The sequence below is a fragment of the Lissotriton vulgaris genome, chromosome 1_1, assembly GCF_964263255.1.
Source record: "Lissotriton vulgaris chromosome 1_1, aLisVul1.2, whole genome shotgun sequence".
Taxonomy (NCBI): Eukaryota; Metazoa; Chordata; class Amphibia; order Caudata; family Salamandridae; genus Lissotriton; species Lissotriton vulgaris.
Window position 1 is genome coordinate 1513270479 of NC_141685.1, and position 20768 is coordinate 1513291246.

Consider the following 20768-nt stretch of genomic DNA (forward strand, 5'->3'; position numbering starts at 1 on the left):
AGAGGGGGCTCTAGCCCCAGGAGTCGCGCCGCCTCCAGTGGACGCAAGAGGAAGCGGTCGCCTGCGGATGGGGATGGATCTCCGCACCCGTCCCCTAAAGGGTCACCGGGCTCGGTGTACTCGGAAGTGTACACTCCATCTCGACCCAGGACTCCTACTCCTCCACCCGTACCTAAGGAGGACCCTCCGCCCATACCACCACTTCCTTCGGGGGATCCTGCTCCACCTCCGGTCCCTCCGCATGGGCCCACCCCGCAGCCGGTGGTTCCTCCGCCGAGGTCCACTTCACTGCCGTCCCTGCCTGCTCCTCCCAAGGGGACCCCGAAACCGAAGCCCCGGGAGGATCCGAAGAGGCCCCGTGAGGAACCACGGAAGACCCCTCCTCGCAAACCGAAGGAGCGCCCTAGAGCTGGCAGGTCTCGTTCTCGCTCTAGGCGCAGATCTTCCACGAGGTCGAGACACCGCCATAGGAGGCGCGAATCTCGCTCTCGCACGAGATCATCTGTGACCAGGGACTATTCACCTACGCTATCGGGGTCGCCGGACACCAGAGTGTCCCCGATAGATGACCTGGTTGCCTTTCAGGACGTCCTGTTGAGGGGCGCGGCGAAGCTAGGCATTACACTGACAGTGCCTACTCCGAAGACGTCCGTCATTTTCGAGACTCTACATCAGAGGCACATGTCTCGTCCCCTCCTGCCCTTGGTGCCGGGCCTGGAAGAACCGGCTATGGCGCTGTTTCTCACCCCGGCGGTGACGAGAGCGGCCCCATCCAGATTACTAAAGAAATACCGGGCTCCCGACTCGGATCCGGCCTTTTTGAGAGCGGAGCCTCCGCCTGACTCCGTCATCGTCACGGCGGCCCGCAAGCAACATGCCACCACTCCGACCTCCACGGTTCCCCCGGACAAGGAGTCTAGGTGGATGGACTCGGCGGGGCGAAAAATCTGTGGCACTTCCGCGACATCCATGAAAGCGGCGAGTGCCACGGCTCTGTTGGGGCGTTACGACCGCGCCCTCTGGGACTCCCTCGAGCGCTTTGCGGAGCATTTGCCTCGGGAGCAGCGTGAAGACTTCATGGAAGTCCTGAGTGAGGGGATGCTGGTGGCCAACCAGATAATCAGCGCGGCTGCGGACTCTTCCCTGTTGGCTGCTCACGGGTTCTGCCACGGGATCAACCAACGGCGCCACGCATGGCTCCGGCTGACGTCCCTGAAACCGGACGCACAGCAGAGGGTGGCCAATCTGCCGTTTTCCGGGGAGACCCTCTTCGGGAAGCACGCAGATGATGAAATGGCCCGCATGAAGGCGGAGGCCGAAACGCTGACGGCTGTGGGCCTGGAAAAGCCCAAGGAGACCAAGAAGCAGTACCGCCCTTTCCAACGGCGGTTCGGAGGACAAGGCCGAGGACGGGGACAGGCTTCGGGGCACTCGCAACAGCAGCAGCCGTTCCGTAAGCCGTTCCAGAAGCGGCAGAAGGGCAGAGGAGGCCAGCAGTCGGCTCCGGCGCCCAAGGGCCAGGCGGGGTCTAGGCCCTAGGAACTTACTTCCCCCGGATCCGTTACCCACTCCGGTAGGGGGAAGCATCCAACTTTTTCTGGCAGAGTGGAGAAAAATTACTCAGGACAAGTGGGTGCTGAATATTGTTTGCAATGGATACAGTCTTCGGTTCACCAGCCCTCCTCCAGCGATCCCCCCGGTCAGCTCACAGTTTCAGCTGCGCGAGCTTCAGGCGGAAGCGGATATCCTGTTAAGGAAAAGGGCGATAGAAGACGTACCTCTGTCTCAGAGAGGAAGAGGTCTGTACTCCCGGTTCTTTCTGGTTCGCAAGAAGGACAAGAACGAGTTCAGGCCCATTCTGGATTTGCGACAGGCAAACAAGTGGATTCGCAGAGAAAAGTTCCGCATGCTGTCGTTGCACCAGATCTACCCTCAGTTGCAACAGGGAGACTGGCTTTGCGCTATAGACCTACAGGATGCTTACTTCCATGTGCCCATTGCACACAAACACAGGAAGTTCCTGCGATTCCAAGTCGGCACCAATCACTATCAATACACAGTACTCCCATTCGGACTGAAGTCTGCGCCAAGGACATTCTCGAAGTGCATGGCGGTGGTAGCGGCACACCTGAGGAAGAACAAGGTGTTCGTCTACCCTTACTTGGACGATTGGCTGATCAAGGCATCCTCCTTCTCGGAAGCGCGAGCACACTTCCAGAAGACGTGCGTTCTCTTGAACAAACTGGGGTTGCACATCAACATGGCCAAGTCTGTCCCGACTCCGGTCCAATGCATACAGTACTTGGGAGCCTCCATCAATACGCTGTCAGCAAGCGTGTCTCCTTCGGAAGAGCGACGATTATCACTCCTTCGGAAGGCTCAGGCTCTTATGACGACTCCATCTACAACAGTGAGGACGGTGTCTCCTCTACTGGGATCGATGGCCTCTTGTATCTTCCTGACGCCACACGCACGGCTGCACATGAGACCGTTGCAGGAGTGCTTGGAGGACCAGTGGGGTCAGAGGAAAGGATCTTGGGACGACAAGATTCGCCTATCGCTGCATGCTCTTCAGTCCCTGAAGTGGTGGTGTTCGGCGGAGAATCTCCTCAGAGGGGTTCCCTTTCACAAGGACATTCCCACGCAGACTGTCGTGACGGATGCGTCTCTTCTGGGATGGGGAGCGCACTCCGGGACTCTACAGATTCAAGGCACGTGGTCACCGATGGAGGCCACGTATCACATCAATTTCCTGGAACTCAGGGCTGTTCATTTGGCGCTGAAGGCCTTTCTTCCGTCCTTCCGGACCAACTCTCTGCTTGTGCAGACGGACAATACCACCACGATGTATTACCTCAACAAGCAGGGGGGGTCGAGATCGCGCACTCTGTCACAGGAGGCGCAGACGATCTGGCACTGGCTCCTGGCCAGAGGACTGACGATAACGGCCACCCATCTACCAGGTGTGCAGAATGTTCAGGCAGACGCACTGAGCAGACTGCTTCAGGAAAACCACGAATGGGTCATAAACAACGAAGTACTAGGAGAAGTCTTCGCAAGGTGGGGAACTCCAGACGTAGATTTGTTCGCCACCGCCGAAAACAGCAAGTGCAGAGACTTCGCCTCCAGGTACTTCCAGCAAGGGACGCTGGGGAATGCGTTATGGATCGACTGGACGGACACCTTTCTGTACGCCTTTCCTCCCATTCCCCTGATTCCGGCGGTGCTCATCAAGCTGGCCCGGTCCAGGGCTCGGATGATACTCATCGCCCCGGAGTGGCCCAGGCAGTGGTGGTTCACGGACCTACTTCACCGGTCTCTCCTTCCTCACATTCGGTTGCCGTGCAGGCCGGACCTTCTCACGAAGTTCGGGGGACGGATGTTACACCCCAACCTCTCGTCTTTGAGTTTGGCGGCATGGCTCCTGAGATAGTGCAGTATGGCCATCTTAATCTGCCCGATGATTGCATGGACATTCTGAAGGAGTCCAAGAGACCTTCCACTAGGACTTCGTATGCTTACAAGTGGAAGAGGTTTTGTATCTGGTGCCAGTCTAAGAACCATGATCCTACGACCTGTAAGGAGGATGTCATCCTTCCTTACCTTTTACATTTGGCCTTAATGTGCATTCCATTAAGGTTCATCTGGCTGCATTGACTGCCTACAGGAAATGCCCTTCACAGACTTCCTTTTTCCAGATCCCCGTGATCAAAGATTTTCTGGAAGGATTGAAGAAAGTATTCCCTCCTGTCAGGCTTCCCTCGCCTTCATGGGAATTGAATGTGGTGCTGTCCAGATTGATGAAAGAACCTTTTGAACCTATTCATAAGGCTTCGTTACAGCACCTGTCCTGGAAGGCGGCGTTCCTCAAGGCCATTACATCGGCCCGCAGGGTGAGTGAAATTCAGGCGTTGTGTTGTAATGAACCTTATACTGTATTTCATGCTGCTAAGGTTGTTATGCGTACTCACCCTAAATTTCTTCCCAAGGTTATTTCTGACTTTCATGTCAACCAGACTATAACTTTACCTACGTTCTTTCAGAACCCTTCATCCCCAGGGGAGAGGTCTCTCCATTCTCTGGATGTTCGGAGGGTGTTGAAATTTTATCTGGATAAAACCAAAGATATTCGTAGGTCTGACCAGTTGTTTATCAATTATGGATCGGTCAGGACAGGTCTTGCGACCTCTAAGCAGTCCATCTCTAGGTGGATTGTGTCCTGCATACAATTGTGTTATCAGAAGGCTAATAAGACCTTAGGAGGTAAGCCTAAGGCTCATTCCACCAGGGGCAAAGCTGCCACGACGGCTCTGCTCCGTAACGTGCCGATTGCTGAAATCTGCAAGGCAGCCACTTGGAAGTCGGTTCATACCTTTGCTAAGCATTACTGCCTGGACACTGACGCCAGGGCAGACGCTCAGGTTGGACAGGCTTCTCTGCGGAATTTGTTCGCACAGTAGTGGCATTATGTATTTACTCTCCACCGCCGCTTTGTTGTGGGGATGGGCTTGCCATTCTATTCACTAGATTATGACTATACACAGAGATCCCCTACTACAGAAGGAGTAGTTTCTGTCCTGTAACTCCAGTTCTGTAGTAGGGGTATCTCTGTTATAGTCATAAGAGCCCGCCCGCCTCCCCGGTGGAGAATTCTTCATGTAAACAATGCTACAGGTCTGGCGTTTTATACGCCTTCAAAAAGAACTGAAAGTAAGTTGGACCTGCTGTGCATTCTGGGATACTGGGAGAAGTCTGGAAAGTTCTCTTAAAGGCACAGTATCCTATTTAAGCCACATAATGGCAGCCTATGGGGCTTGTCTGTCCCTACCTTCCTCTCTATCATTCCTGAGTCTTTGACTGGGGGAGGCAGGTTTCTCTATGGTAGAAACTAGCAGGCTGGGCTGTGTGTGGTGATTTTTGGTGGAATTTCTAGTTGAAGTACTGGACAGTGTAGCCTGTGGATATAGGCTGCATTATTTGTCTTTAAATTTTCTCTTAAGTGTCTTTGCAGTTTCTGCATTATTTTGACAACTTAAGAGATTATTTTTTGATTGCCGGGGTCCACGCACATGGGCGGGACTATTCACTAGATTATGACTATAACAGAGATACCCCTACTACAGAACTGGAGTTACAGGACAGAAACTACTCCATACCAGTCGACAGAACGCCTCCTCAGATACACGCCTGGTCTCACCCTACTGTGGCTACAATGAAGGGCGCCTCAATGGTGGTGCAGAGGGTGACTAAAGTCCTGGACCTTACGCTACCCTCAGTGGCAGTCAAGACAAACATCTCGACGAAGATGCTTCAGGTGGTAGTTGCCTCAACCGAACCATTACTCCCATTTAATGAAGCTGACCGACTGACGTCCTACTCGGGGATTGGTACCAAGCCTTGCACAGGGGACTCCTGTGCATACAATTGCCTGCCACCATTGCTCCATCATAAGGGACCCCAGTTTCCTCTCCTAGCACTCCACACCGAAGAGCTTTGTGGTACAGTCCTCCACTTCGGAATATAACCCTGGAACATGCCATACCACTCCACCGGATAGGGAATCCAAAAGGCTGGATACTTTCAGGAAGAGAATGTTCTCTTCTGTCAACCTGGCACTGTGTCAGTGAGATATGATCTGGGACTCAGTTGCACAAGTGCTGCCTACAGTCTCAGAGGAAACCCGAGCCATACTTTTTCAAGCATTTGCTGATGGGAGGGATGCAGCCAAGTTCACCATAACATGTGGGCTAGATACCAACGCTTAGGATAGCACATTTTGTCTGATCCTATTAGATGCCAAAAAAGGCATTCGACCTGGTCGCATGGAATTTTCTGTTGGCTGTTCCTTGACAGCTAGGCTTTCGTCAAGACTTTGTTAAAGCTATCCAGGTTTAATATCGAAGCCCACCCGATTGCTAAAATCTGTATGATGGGCTTAGAATCGGATCCTGTACATATCACTAGAGGTACAAGACAGGGATGCTGTGTTCCCCATTGCTGTTTTCATTGTATATCAATTCCTTTTTAATTATGCTAGAGCAGAACCCTAGGATCGAATCAGTAATTTGTAGGCAAGAGCAATATCAAGTGTTCGCATATGCGGACGATATTGCGGTTGTTACACCTAACCCTATCACTGCTATGCTCGAGATAGAGCAGCTGGCACTTGAATTTGGTGTAGTCTCCGGCTAGAAACTCAATGTATCCAAAGCACAAATTTTGTGTATGAATCAAGACTGCAATAATGACATGAGGATTATGAGCGAGGACATGCTTAAAAACACTAGTAGAGGTTAATTGGGGATCCATTGTGAGGACAGCAATACAACAACTAGATTGTTGTGAATGTTTGCACCTCTCACTGGTGGGGCGCTGCAATGTTCTTAAAATGCTGACTTTAACTAGGGTTTTAAATTTGTTCAGATCAGTCCCATTAGAGATCACCTGTGTCCAATTGCAATTACTTCAATCAATCTGTGCTAGGTTTTTGTGGGCTCAGGGGAAGTCCCACAGAGCAATGTGCTTTATGATTTTACCTCATGAGAAGGGTGGCTGGGCAGTTCCGGATTTTACGGTATATTATTATGCCTGTATTTTGCAAAACATGCAAATTTTATTAACTGGAGAAGAGGTTTCTAACATAGCAGAATCTCCATCTATTTATCAGATGCTACTAGGTGCTGACGCCAAGAGCCGTTTATTTGTGATGCTGGAACTCAGCTATTACAAGAAACTAGGTTCAAGGTGTTAAGCACCTCTTATAAGGTCTGGAAGGCTGTACGGAAACGGTATCAATTAGAAAGGGTTTCCTACTACACTCCAATGTTTGCCTCTGGGTTACTACCGTCTGTATTCTGGGATAGGACCATTAACAAATGGAGAATTAAAGGGATCTTATATATTGGAGATCTATATGTTAATGGGAGTATGGCATCTTATGCTATGTTAACTGACAAATAGCAGCTGTCTTGATATGAATTTTTAAAGTTTTTGCAAATCCGCGACTATCTGTGTAAAAGCAGATGGGGTATAGAGGCGAATCCTTTTGTTGAGGCTATTAGGAAGAACACCCGTATTGGCACTCTATATAACCTGTTGCTGGATACTTAGATGGACGATTTGGATGTCCAAAACTTCAAATGGGACAATAGGTTAGGGTGCCAGGGTACCCGAGTGGAAAACTCTATTGACCTGGCAGGGAGATTATTTATGTCGACTAATCTGCGATCGCAGCACTTTAAGACAGTGTTTAATCTCTATTATACCCTGCCAAAATGTTAAAATGGGGAGGGGGAACTGATGGGAAATATTTTCGCTGTGGAATATTTTTTATTCAGGTGGACATTTGAGTAATTTTTTTGCATCTCGAGAATTTTCTGCTTCCCATATGCTCTTGGGGATGGATGAAAATGCAAGGAGAGAGCAGTTAGTACACACATTTTGTTATTTGATTTTCCTTGCCACTGCCATAGCTAGACTATGTATGGCTTCCATGTGCCCGCAGAAAGATGTTCCGACTTTTGAGCTATGGAGAGCTAGATCTTTTACCATTTTTTATCTAGAATACAGTTTATATGCTCTTAAGGAAGGCGGAAATTGGGGATGGAAATATGGGGCCCTGTGATTGAATATATGAATGACTGAATATCCATTTTTAATAACTATTTATGATGTACTACTGTAAGGATAGGTATTATACTCCCATCTTTTTCATCTGTTGGATATGTAATGTTTTGTCTTCCCTCTTATCCTTTTTAGGACTGTTCTAATGAATTGTGATTTGTACGTGTATTGGTATTGTCATGGATTGAATTTTTTTTAAACAAATATCTGGGCTGGACACGACAGACTCTCTGGGCAGAGCGATTTCATACTCAATGGCCCTTAGGTGCCACGCCTGGGTGAGAACCACTGGCTTTACGGGGAATGTCCAGGTTTCGCTAATGGACATGCCCTTTGATGGCTCCCATTTGTTTGGATAGAAAGCAGACTCAGCGGTGGAGCACTTTAAGGACCGCAGGGATACAGCTAGGTCCCTGAGCCTTTCTGTGGCCCTTTGCCAACCCCAGTATGCCTTCTGCCCCTTTTTCTGCCACAGAAGGGGTTTTCAACCGCATCTTCACACTCTCAACCACCATAGCCAGCAAATTTTGCAATCTTTTCATGGCCGAGGACATGGTTCCCACAGACCCTTTTGGACAGATAGCCAGAAGTAAGGCCAAGTGGCGATCAGAGGTCTCAGGTCTCCGGAGGAATCCAGGCTCCACATGTTTGGATGAGCCATTTGCCATTGAAAGTCTTTCTTCCTTCAATCAGAGGAAGGCTGATACATGTGTTCACTGTCAATACCACTGCCATGTGGTTTTGCAACAAACAGGAAGGAGTGAGTTTGTGGACTCTCTCTCAAGAGGCTTTGCTTCTCTGGATATGGCTGGAATGCTAGGGCATAGCTCTAGTGGTTCAACAACTGGCAAGCTCTCTGAACACCAGAGGGTACAAACTCAGCCAGTTGATGCCTAGTGGATCACAAATGGCTCCTCCATCCAAAGGTGGCATATGGTCTCTTCCAAGAGTGGGGAGATCCTTGGTTAGATAATTTTGTCTCCGTAAAAAGCGCTCAATGTCAGCAGTTTTGCGCTGGAGTTTCCACAGTAGCTCTGTCAGAGATAATTTTCATTGAAAGTGGAGGTCCTGCCTCCTGTACGCCTTTCCGGCAATATCACTCCTGCCCAGAGTTCTCAAGAACTTAAAGAACGACCAGGCTCAAGTCATTTGTGTGGCTCCGGATTGGGTACGGAGAGTCTGGTATCCCTAGCTGTTAAGCATGTGCTTTGGTTCCCCGTCCAGGCTGCCTCTTCTGTAGCACCAGCAGGGCTGGGTTCTGCATCCAAACTTATGTTACATCGATCTGTATAGGGCACTAATCACCCAAGATTCATCCAGGTGCTAGGGCTTCTCCATCCAGAGGTGGAGCATGGTCTCTTCCAAGTGTGGGGAGATCCTTGGTTAGACCTGTTCGCCTCTGCAGAAGCAAACACTATCAGCAGGTTTGTGCTGGAGTTTCCAAAGTAATACTTTTTGTCTCAAATGGAAGTCCAGCCTCCTGTACTTCTTTCCTGCAATACCACTCCTACCCTGAGTTCTCAAGAACTTCAAGAATGACCAGGCCCAAGTTATTCTTGTGGCTCTGAATTGGGTACAAGAGTCTGGTATACCAAGCTGTTAAGCAGGGCCATTGGTCCCCCAATCAGGCTGCCTCTTCAAGAGGATCTTCTGTCGCAACAGCAGGGCAGGATTCTGCACCTGAACCTGTTACGTTATCTTATATGGATTTGTATAGCGTAATAATCACCGAGATTCCTCTAGGTGCTTGGACAGGTGTGAGGTGCCCAGGGTACTTATATGGAAAGCCAGGACTTCAACTTCTTGCGGAACTCAAGAAGTTAGTAGAAGACTCTGATCTGTTGAGGACGGTTGTTCCATGTGTTCAGTGCGATGCAGGAGAATGGGAGACCTCCAGTTTTGCTTTTGCAGATGCAAGGAATGTGTGCGTGTGAGGCAGAGCGTAGGTGTCTGGTGGCTTTGTGGAAAGTTTGTGCAACAGTTCAGATATTCTGGTACTGTGTTGTGTAGGGCTTTCTATATATGTGTGAGAAGTTTGAATTGGATGTTCTTGTGAATGGGGAGCCAGCGAATCTTCTTGAGGTGCGGTATAATGTACTTGCAGCATGAGAGGTCAAGTAGGAGTCTTGCAACGGTGTTCTGTATGGGCTGGAGTCTATGTAGGAGTTGTTTGGAGATTCCGGAGAAGAGAGTGTTGCTGTAGTCCACCCTGCTGGTGATGAATGCTTGCGTGATGGTCCTTCTGCTGTTCTGAGGCAACCATTTGAAGATCTTTTGTAGCATGCATAGGATGTGGAAGCTGGAGGTGCACACTTTGTTGACTTGAGCTTTCATGTTGAGATTGAAATCTAGGATATTTCCTAGATTTCCTGCATGGTGTGTGGGTGTGGCCGTTTGTCGTAGTTCAGACAGCCACCAGGTGGAGTCCCATGGGGGACATCTTGTTGCCAAAGACCTGTACTTCTGTCTTGTCAGAGTTGTGCTGTAGGCAGTACGCTCACATCCAGTCTGCTACCATGGTCATGCACCTGAAAACACTTTGCCTTCACTCGTGGAGATTGGGCAGTGACAATTGACCTCTTTCAACCTTCCTCCCAAAGTCTGCAATGCTATCTTGGCAGCCAGGAGTCCCTCCCCTAAGACAGTGTATACCTGCCATTGAAGTAAGTTAGTGGCGTGGTGTACAGATAAACATGTTGACCCCTTATCTGCAACCCTTTCCCAGGTTCTTTTGTTTATTCTTACCTTAGCTGAGCTAAGGTAAGCTTTGGGCATGTTGAAAGGTTAACTTTGTGCCATTTTGGCATTTCTGCGGCTGCCAGATCAGCCATCTCTTTTCAAATCCTTTCTTAAAGGTCTTCAGCACATGTTCCCACCAGCGCCTTTTATTATGCCCCAGTGAGACGTCAACCTGGTTCTCACTTTTTTGATGTGTGCTCCCTTTGACCTGCTCCACAACTGTCCACTCAGACTTTTGACTATCAAAACAGATTTTTTTGTGGCAATAACATTTGCCCCGAGGGTCAGTGAGCTGCAGGCACTATCTGCACATCCTCCATACCTTAACTTCTACCCAGACAAACTGATTCTTTGAACTAGAGCCTCCTTCTTACCAAAGGTAGTCACTTCTTTTCATTTAGGCCAGTCCATCATTTGGCCTATCTTTTACGCCCCCGGCCTCACGTCTCTAAAAAAAAGAGGAGAGACTTCATCAGCTGCACCCAAAAAGAGCCTTGTCATTATATCTTGATCGTACTTATCAGTTCCAAGTGAACAATCAACTCTTTGTGAGGTATGTCAGTGCAAAAAAAAGGGATGACAGTGCAGAAGTGGCCCATCTCGCGATTGATAGTTCTCTGCGTGAAGATCTGCTATGCAATGGCCAAAAAGCAACCCTCTGAGGGTGTGCACGCTCACTTTACCAGAGCCAAAGTTGCGACCACTGCATTAACCAGAAGAGTTTCTGTCCTGGATATCTGTCAGGCAGCAACATGGGCTTTCTTGCTCATATTTACAAAACACTACTGCCTAGTCATGTCCAGCGTGACAGTCATTTTGCCCATTCAGTCCTACAGGACTTTTTATTGTTATCCGTATCGCAGCCCCAACTCTGAGATGGTATTGCTTTAAGGTCTACTGCAAGGTAAGGAATCTGCAGCTACAAGTCTCTATCAGATGAACAAGTTATTTACCTTCCGTAACGCCTTTTCTGGTAATACTCTATGTAGCTGCAGATTCCATAACGACCCTCCCATCTTCTCTACTCTGCAACCGGAAAATAGTGTTAAGAATTAACCCTTCTAAGGGCCCTAGATTTGCACACCAGTTGTCAGTATTCCACGGGGCTCTGCGGTTGTGGCATGGAAAGTCTCAAAAGAAACTGATGTCAGCGTGCTGGGTTGGTGCCTATGTAGCCACTGCGCATGTCACTTCTGGCACAGGCGACACCTCCTGGGGCCAAATTACTCCATTTACTGGCACATGGGGATACTTCTCACAAAACATTTCTGATCGAGTCTGTTGCCTGGGGAACGTTCTAAGGTAAGGAATCTGCAGCAAAGTAGAGACTCCACCAGATAAAGTGTTCCCGAAGATAAGTTACTTGTTCTTCAGTGTGAGAGACAGCATTCTTCCCTTTCACAAGAAGCACCTCCACACACTTAACAGCCCTCTTAAGTGGCAGGGACTACTATGCTAATATGTGCTTTTGAAGACCAAAAATAATTTCGTTTTTAGCCAATGTTTGTTTTAGATTGATCCCCAACAAAATAGCATTGACAAAGCCAAAAGGATGGCTGTCAATGCCAAGATACTGTCTTTCCCAATGCTTAATTTTAATTTAGCCACATTATTACTTGCTTTGCAGCACAATTGTCCAAAGATACTGGTTAAAAGCCATAGACACCAGACCTCAACCTCACCAATAACACCAATGCATCCACATCCTCTCTGAGGTGTTCCTTTTGTTTTAATTTGGCTAATACAACCCATCTTGCAGAAATGCAAACTGAGCTTTCAAAACAGACGCAATTAGCGCACAATATGCCACTGTACATGTGGACATTATATTGTATATGATTTAGCATTATGCACATTCAAAAGCATTTATCTTCATTGTAGCTGCTAACGAAATGAAAATATCAAAGCTGTGTTCACTATCCATTGTAATTTAAACATTTTAGCGTTACAAACAGTGCATTGCAAAAACAGGAGCCATTCGTTATAGTTGTGATGTAAACCTCCATCTGTGTTTTCCCAACATTTACTTGTGCCTTTCTTTGGCGGTAGGTGATGACTGCTCAGTCTTCAGCCACGACCTTCCCAGCTACATCAAAGATAACTTTGAATCTGAAAAAGTCACAGACGTGAATTGGGAAGTCATTCAAGGTGGAATCATCGGGAACGGCTGTGGCCAGCTGGCGCCATACGCCCATGGAGACTCGCTGTACTTCAATGGATGCCAAATAAGACAAGCTGTTTCCAAACCTCTGGATCTCACCAGAGCAAGGTATTATACTCATGTGTGCAGTTAGAGTGCGCTGTTGATGGATTGAGATGCCAACCGCCAGTGCTTTTAAGTGGGATGAAAAAGGTGTGGGGCGGTGGTCTTTAAAAGGGGTGTGGCCAATAAAATATAACTAGGAATCCTTTCAGAAAGGCCTGGCCTATGTAATTTAGCTCATGGCTTAACACATGTGAACTTAGGCTGTGGCCTGTCCTCGACTAGTATTTAGATGTCTCACTGCAGGGGCGGCTCCAGGGCGGTGCAATCGGTGCCACCGCACCGGGCGCTGACTTGAGTTTAGGGCGTCATTTTTGCAAGTATATCCTCATTCTAGAAGCACCTGCTGCCGCGTTCCTGGCCTATAGCAATTTTCAGGCATCATTTAAAAACGTCAAGATAACTCAGGCGATTAATTATCTTCCGAAAAAGACCGGAGGTTTGTCTAGTGGAAGTTATGACTTATTGTAAGGTAGCGCAGAGGGTTAAAATGCCTGCTGCTAAGAATGTGTGCCACGCAGATAACTAAGTGCACATAATTTAGATAGCTCAGTGGGTTACTGCTTTTGTCAGTGAGATCCTTTTGTTACTTGTCGTTTATAAGTCAAAATCGTAATATAGAACATTGAGTTATTAACTGTTATCAAATATCTGCATGCACACTGCAAGGTATAGATTAGAGCTAAATGTTTTTTTGCCCAGTCTTTAATCATCCTTACCCTGCCAAAAGGGTTCATTTGGGTAGAAAACAAATCATATTATTAAAGAGAACCCCTAACAATGATGTTACGTTTTAAATTATGAATTTGGGCTTTTCCAGAATAAGGACTCTTAAACCGTATTTCCTCCCTGTATTGCTGACAAGTCACTCACTCCTACACTACACCTTGTAATTCTGTCTTATGTAACATTTCCTGTACACTGAGGTAAACACGTATGATTGTCTCTGTGTAGTGTGTGTGATATAACAGTGTAAGGTGTCAGAGCACTTTACGAGTGGTGCTATAAAACTAAATGAACCCGAGAGACAGTGGCTATGGAGACTTGAGGGGCACTGTTAAAGGGTGTTAGTGAGGGAATTCGTGTCAGAGGTGGCCATTGTGGGGGGGGGGGGAGCGGGGGTGGCGGGAGGGGGGCAACAGACAGAGTCACTCATGGCGCCACTAGTGTTAAAGCCAGCCCTGCCTCACTGTGAGCTTTCTTTCTGTTATTGCATCCGGATATATCACACAATGACAAACATATGCCTAAAAAAAGCATTTACGAGAGTTTAAGCTATTGTCATTTACAATGGCTTTATAAGGGACAGCGAATACACTTAAGTGTGAGCACAGGCACGCGTTAGTGTAAGTACTCAGCACGAGGTGCATTGAAAAAGCCGGATATGGCTGTACATCCTGTTATTGGTGTGTATTTTATCTGACAAGGATTGAAAGCGGAGTTACTTTTGTGGTGCATTAAAATGTAAAAAAAAAATTGGTTCTATCCTTCAATGTATTTTAAAACTGGCATTTACTTAAAGCTTATCTTTGCTGTAAAAACGTACTCATAACACCAGTAGAGTAACAATTCATGAATCTTTTTTATATATTTAGCCTTTGAAATAAATCTTTAACACAATTGGATAATAAACAGTTGAATGTGCTGTGCTTTAGCCTGGCAGACTCAACAATGCACCTTCATTTTATATTACAGCAAAATTATGTTTGTTCTTCAAATTGGAAGCATTTCGCAAACAGACAGCTGCAATACTAACTTGAGTGACGCTAATACCGTCGACCGAGCAGTACTTCTCCAATACAGCGTCAACAATGGCATCACATGGCAAGTCATTGCCCAGCACCAGCCGAAGGACTTCATACAAGCCCAGAGGGTTTCGTACAATGTTCCTCTGTAAGTACAAATGCACAAAGTTTCAACCAAAACGTGTCGCCATCATTCTGGGAGTAGCTCTCTTGTTGTTACCATGATTCACCAGAGAATAATGAAAGATAGTCAGCTTAGACATATGGGGCTGAATTTGAAAACAGTTTTGCACACCAAGGTGCATATAAAATCCATTTACATCTGCAAAACATAATGAGTTGAATTTTAGGATAGACATTTTACCGGCATCGGAGGAAGGTCTACTAGTGTGGCAAATGTTTTGCCATTGTAAGTTTAAAGTTAGAGATAGCTACTTGGCTGTTTCTAAGGACGGTACAAGAGGTATGGCTTTCAGAAATGTGGTAAACACACAAAAAGCGAAGCCTTTCTGGGTGTTCCAAAACATTTGCATTGGATGTTTTTCTTAAATTCCAATCCTAAAGTTCTCAAGCTGAACTAAAGTTAGTGGGTAAACCAAGGGTGAGAAATCCCAAAACACCCTCCTATAAACAGGAAATGTTGAGGACAGTGTTTCTTCAAAGGGCTGACACCTTAAATGGAGAACCAATCTATCATCGGATGTAATTTAAGAACTCGAGCTGAAGGGGACATTTTTTCCTGGTGAAGTATTCATTAATTGACATTCTCTCAATTTGTTTATACATTTAATAAAAGAAATGAAGCGAAAGGGATGATCATTCTCCTTATTCTGTATAGATGTAGGTTTTTTTCCCAAAGGTTTGAGAAGTCAGGAACTCATTATAGCATGACAATATTTTCTTCAGGTTCTACAGCTAGTCGGTGTTCCAGACTGGCAAGCCACCCTTCGGTATAGGTCATGCATAACCTGTTCTCCTGATTTTGTCCACAGGGAGGCCCGAGTGAAAGGTGTCTTACTACGCTGGTGGCAGCCTCGCCACAGTGGAACAGGTCATGATCAGTGGGCATTGGATCATGTAGAGGTCGTCCTGTGAGTATCTGATACCCCTCATACCAATTTCAAAACCTTTTTGAAATCCCTGCGAGATGATCAGGAGCATGGATCTGTAAGCACTGTTCCTTTCCGGGAGTCTCCTTTCTTCCACTCGCAGCTTTTTTCCCCAAATGTGATGTATTCGCATGCTGTCTGATCTGGAGACCAAGTCATTGCGAGCTATATTTCTTAGGCCAATGCATTTGACAAAGCCTCGGTTTCATTTATGTACTAGTAGGTGTGGTAGACCACTTGTTGAAGCCCTTCAATATAGCTACAGTATTTGCCCGTGTGTGCCCTGTCTCTAGAAGACTTCATTCTTTCAAAGGCTTACAACAATACAGATCATTTGTTTCAAGCAGTCATCACTGGGTGTAGTTACATCTGCAGCTAAAACTTATAAAATCCCAATTTTCTTGCTAAACAAACTGGATCTCAATTCCTATAGGAGTGTCTTCTCTTTCATTTCCTTCCCATTCCTTTATTAGACTTCAAGGTTCTAAGACTACATGATAATAAGACTGCAATTTGCCTCCATAAACATAATGATATAGAGGCATTATGGGCCCTTTGATGTAATTTGCACTATCCTTTTGTATGTAAATGCGTATGGGAACATTGTACTCTGTAATGCAGAGTGCCGCAATGAGCTCACGCATAGCCGAGAATACAAATTGTTTAAAATAATTTCCTCATAGATAATCACAATGCCTTGTCACAGCGTTGCACCTCTTTGTTAAGGGATCTGTGCAGCATTGATCACGTTCAAACCTCAGTGGCTTGTAGACTACACACAGTTGCCACCTCCACTCAACCATGGCTCGCAATGTTAAGTAAACCAAGGCTGATCTGGTTATGACTGGTCCTGATTTAGTTGTGGCACATTGAACAAAAAATGGAATGACTGGAATGTGGCTCAGTAATTACGAGTGGCTAAGTTTAATTCCAACATTCGACCTATTACTACTTTGTTTTTCTCAAATTGCAACAGGCATGCATGCCCCCACGTGGACCATCTAGCCGACCATGCCCTGAGACCTAAACTCTTCCTTGCAAATGAGGCCCAAACAGGCAAAAACTTGATAAGATTGTGTCTGTTCCAATTCAGAGGGGGCATGGCATAGCAGTTCAGGGTTAAATGTTTCTATTGGAGCAGGATCAAGGCTGATTTGCATATGGCTGATCACTATCTGTAGTGACACAGTGAGCCGGAAATTAGAGTAAATACGAGTGACTGAAATTCATTTCAGTATTTCAATCAACATTTTTTTTGTTTTTCTAAGTCAGAGCAATCAATACTCACTATATGAGGAGAAGTTTAACATTTGAGTAGCCATTAACAACATGATTTAAGAAGCATGTGACCTAAGCTAGGCAAAAGACATAATTAACTTGGTGCACTTTCTTTACCAGTCTTTAAATTATATGTATTTTGCTGCAGCAGCATCACACTGGCAATATGTGCAACCTATATGCTACGGGCCAGTAGATATTGGGGACTAGTACCAGTTCATTGCCTCTTCCAAAAGATATATGTAGGAGGCTGGCTTGGTATATGGTGCACACGTATTCAAGTGTAGCACCCTGCACCAATCCAGACAACCCTTATGGTGTTTTTAGTGATTTAGACAGCTTTAGACAACCTTAGAAAACTCTCTAAGTGGTAGCTGTGGAGAGCAGCCTTCAGGTTTAAATAGGGGGAGTGTAATTCAGCTTGTTTCACCATTATCCAACCTTATAGTACAGACCAAGTGAAAAATAACTACACAGTGTTGTTATAAAAATAGTTATTTATTACAGACACTCACTATTCCAATGCAATATCTCCTGCCCAGAGATGTAGTTACAATACACACAATACTTTGGCACTACGACAGGTAAATAGCATGAAAATACAGTGGGCTCCCGGGGAAGACCAAACCATATACAAAAATAGTGGAATGCGACTAAAGACCAAAGTCGAGAGTGGACCCAGAAGACTTAGAAGTGTTGGGGGACCAATGAAACTCCCGAGGTTAGGACCCAGGAATCCCATGGAGTCTGTGTGCAAAATGAATGCACAACAGCGTGCTAAAGGTAAGTCATTGGGGATGTCGCGGTTGCAATTCTTAGGAAAAAGGACCCTTCCCAGAAGACTTGAAAGACACCCCATGGAAGATGGACAGTTTGAGACTACCTCCACCCGTGGATACCTAGGATACCAGGTTACCTGCCCCAAGGAAGTAGGGTGCATGGGTATGAAGTGATGGTCGGGAACCGCAGTAGGTCCCAATGGAGGACGCCACACAAGATGCTGCTATCGAAGATGCTGGAAGAGTCCAGTGGAATTCATGGGTGTTTTCAAGAAGAAGAGTACCTGTAATCAAAGGAGACAGAGTCTATGTCACTCAGGAGTGACAAGGTGGCACAGGAGTCAAGTGTCCACCAATGTCTGCTGTTACTGGAGGGTTGACGGTGCTCTTGTCTCTGTAGCTACATGGAACAGGTGATGCTGAGGATGACCAGGAATGGTGTGTGAGCTGTCCCACATCGGATGTTGATATTTAGGGGGTCGCTGTCTGGCAGGAGCCCTGATAGGCCTTGGCAACAGCAACACGTGGAAGAAGATGAAAAAGTACAGCGATGGGACCAGCAAGGTCCAAGAAACTCACCACATTCCAGTAAATCAGGATAGACCCTAGCAAGCTGGGGAGTCTACTGGGATCGAAAAAGACCCCTCAACAGAGCACGAAGATCTCTGGAGAAAAGAGTCATCGAGCCATAGCAAGGGTCAGCCGACTCCATGCACAGAAACTCAGTTCCGGCGGTGTTGATAAGGGATCTTGGCCTCAGACGGTCTGAAGACAGTTCAGTCCTCGAGGACGCAGAAGAACTGCCTCCTGTGTTACTTTCCCAGTTGGAGACCAGGATCAGCAATCATTCACATGTGTTACGGTGCTTGTGGATGTAGGGGTGTGACTCCTTCACTCAAAGGGTGATTCCTTTGGGTGTTTTTGGATGTCCACTGGACCTGGAAGCGACCTGAATGGGGCACGGACACTGACGGTGCAGCAGGCTTGCAGAACGGAGAGATCAGGAGCAGACGGAGTCTTTCCAGTTACAGTCTCGGTTACAAAGGTGAAGTTTGATGCCGTCCGTCTGACGCAGTCTGCACTACTCGGTCAGTATGAGGACAGTTAAAGAGGACGCAGAATTTGATCTGAATCGAATCCCACAACGAATCTAGGGACCCACCCTCAGGTAAGCCCTTAGGTACCCTAAGGAAATGGTTGGGATGATTCAGGGATCCCACTCAGAGGAGGGGCTGGACAGTGGGGAGGATACTCCCATGTCCTTTGTCCAGTTTTGGGCCAGAGTGGGAGCCAACTGCTCCCTGACCTGATTTGAGCTGGAGTATGCAACAAGGGCACCAAATGAGGCCCTCAAGCAGTCTGGTTGATGCTGGCAAACGCCCCCACCCTGTCCCAATACACTAAACCCTGTCTGGGAGGTTGTCACACCTCCCTGTGACAGGATACCTATTTTTCTGCCTTCCCCTGCTCGAGCTTGGCTCAGCAGCAGGAGGGCAGAATTGTGTCTCAGGTCGGCAGCAACCCTAGCTTGCTATCCAGTTCTGGAAGACTGGTACCAGGTGCACTAAGGGGTCGTTTGATACCAAACATGACAGGGTTTGTTACAGCTAGTTTTAAGATGATCATCGCATAATGACAGCCCCTCTCTGTATCGTAATGGCTGATACATTTACAACCTTGGAGAATGGACACCGAAGGTTTTAGGGGTGTTCAACTCATGCGGAGGCACACTCACACTTTGAATCAAGCACCCTGCCTTTGGGACTGAAAGGCCTACGAGGGGATGACTTTGAGGTTTTAAGTGCATTGTTGTTAGATTTAAGGAAACATATCTTTTGTGTGAGGTGTAGGCACTAAGGCTGCAATGGCAGGCCTGTAGTCTGAGTTTGTAGGGTCCCTTATAGGTGGCATAATACATGCTGCAGCCCATGGGTGAACCACTGGAATACCGAGGGCCTGGGTACCTTAGTACCATATACTAGGGACCTACCAGGGTGCACCAGCAGCCAATTAGGAATGTACCAAGGTACTCACCATAGCAAATTTAGGGAGGAAGATCAGTGATTGGGGTCGTGATTGGCAGTATCCCAGTCAGACTAGTCAAAAAAACAGTATGACACCAGCAAAAAGTGGAGGTTACCATGAAAGCAGGTCCTACAATATAGAACTATTCAACCATGAGCTGCTCTGCCTCATTAAAACACAATCTCTTGCTGAGACAATATCACATTTCAGGTTTTTATTTTTACTAGTGTTTTAACTGTCATTTGTAGTTAACTAATGGGGCATTATCATTAGATTTCACTATATGTTTCATTATAATTGGGTTCTTTAGCCATTGATTACTAGGCCAAATAAAGGCATCGGTCCAAACAAAAACTATTTTTGTAAAAAAAAATGTATACAGAGCGTCTTTGACAAAAAGGGTTGGTCTTTATGTAAGAACAAGTAGGCCCACAAACCTGTATATGTAAAAATGTATGTCTTTAACTAAAAATATTTATTTAGTTGACTTTAATTCTCTTAATTAATTTGGATATAATTTAATTCCAGTTTATATTTCTTTAAACATTTATTAATTATGTGCACTGTGTTAACCAAACTGTAAGTACTTTTGATCTATTGGAAACGTTTTTATTTTATTTTTAATTTTTAATACATCAAAAAGTCCATTACAGTGATTTACCAAAATGCTACACGCATTACATTTAATTGCACTAATAATTTATACCTTAAAAAGCCACAGTATTCAACCTGTAGCAGTAACACACCTTGCTTATATGTCTATCCTTTATTCAGGGGCTTCAAGTAATGATCATGTTATGTTATGTAATGTGAATTTATACAGTGCAGCTAATCACCTGAGTGGCCTGCCTGCTTTTTCTGGAAGATCCATGTCCTGAGGACTCTTCAGAAGTCCATGAGGGAGGGGGAGGTTCTGAGGTGTTTTAAGAGGTTATTACAGGTTGTGGCTGCTAGGCATTAGAAGGAGTGTCCTTCGCTATTGCTCTTCTTGATGCAAGGGTGTGTGATGTTGCCTGGGAGGGAAATGGAAGGTGTCTGGTGGGTTGGTAGAAGTTGAGGAGGTGGTTGAAGTAAGCTGGACCAGTGTTGTGGAGAGCTTTGTAGGCATGGGTGAGTAGCTTGAACTGACATCTTTACTGGACTGGGAGCCAGTGAAAATGGTTGAGATTTAGAGAGATGTGGTTATTTTGCGTTCTGGTATGGTGGC

General features: G+C 46.4%; 1 protein-coding gene across 1 annotated transcript in view; it reads left to right on the forward strand.

The window, feature by feature from the left end:
• The window catches only part of RELN (reelin), a 1675658-nt gene that overhangs the window by 1605035 nt on the left and 49855 nt on the right, over positions 1-20768 (forward strand). Inside the window, exons 61-63 of the mRNA XM_086967429.1 lie at positions 12412-12631; positions 14321-14518; positions 15363-15461. Coding sequence (XP_086823555.1) covers positions 12412-12631; positions 14321-14518; positions 15363-15461 — 517 coding nt within the window. The remainder of the gene's footprint in view (positions 1-12411; positions 12632-14320; positions 14519-15362; positions 15462-20768) is intronic.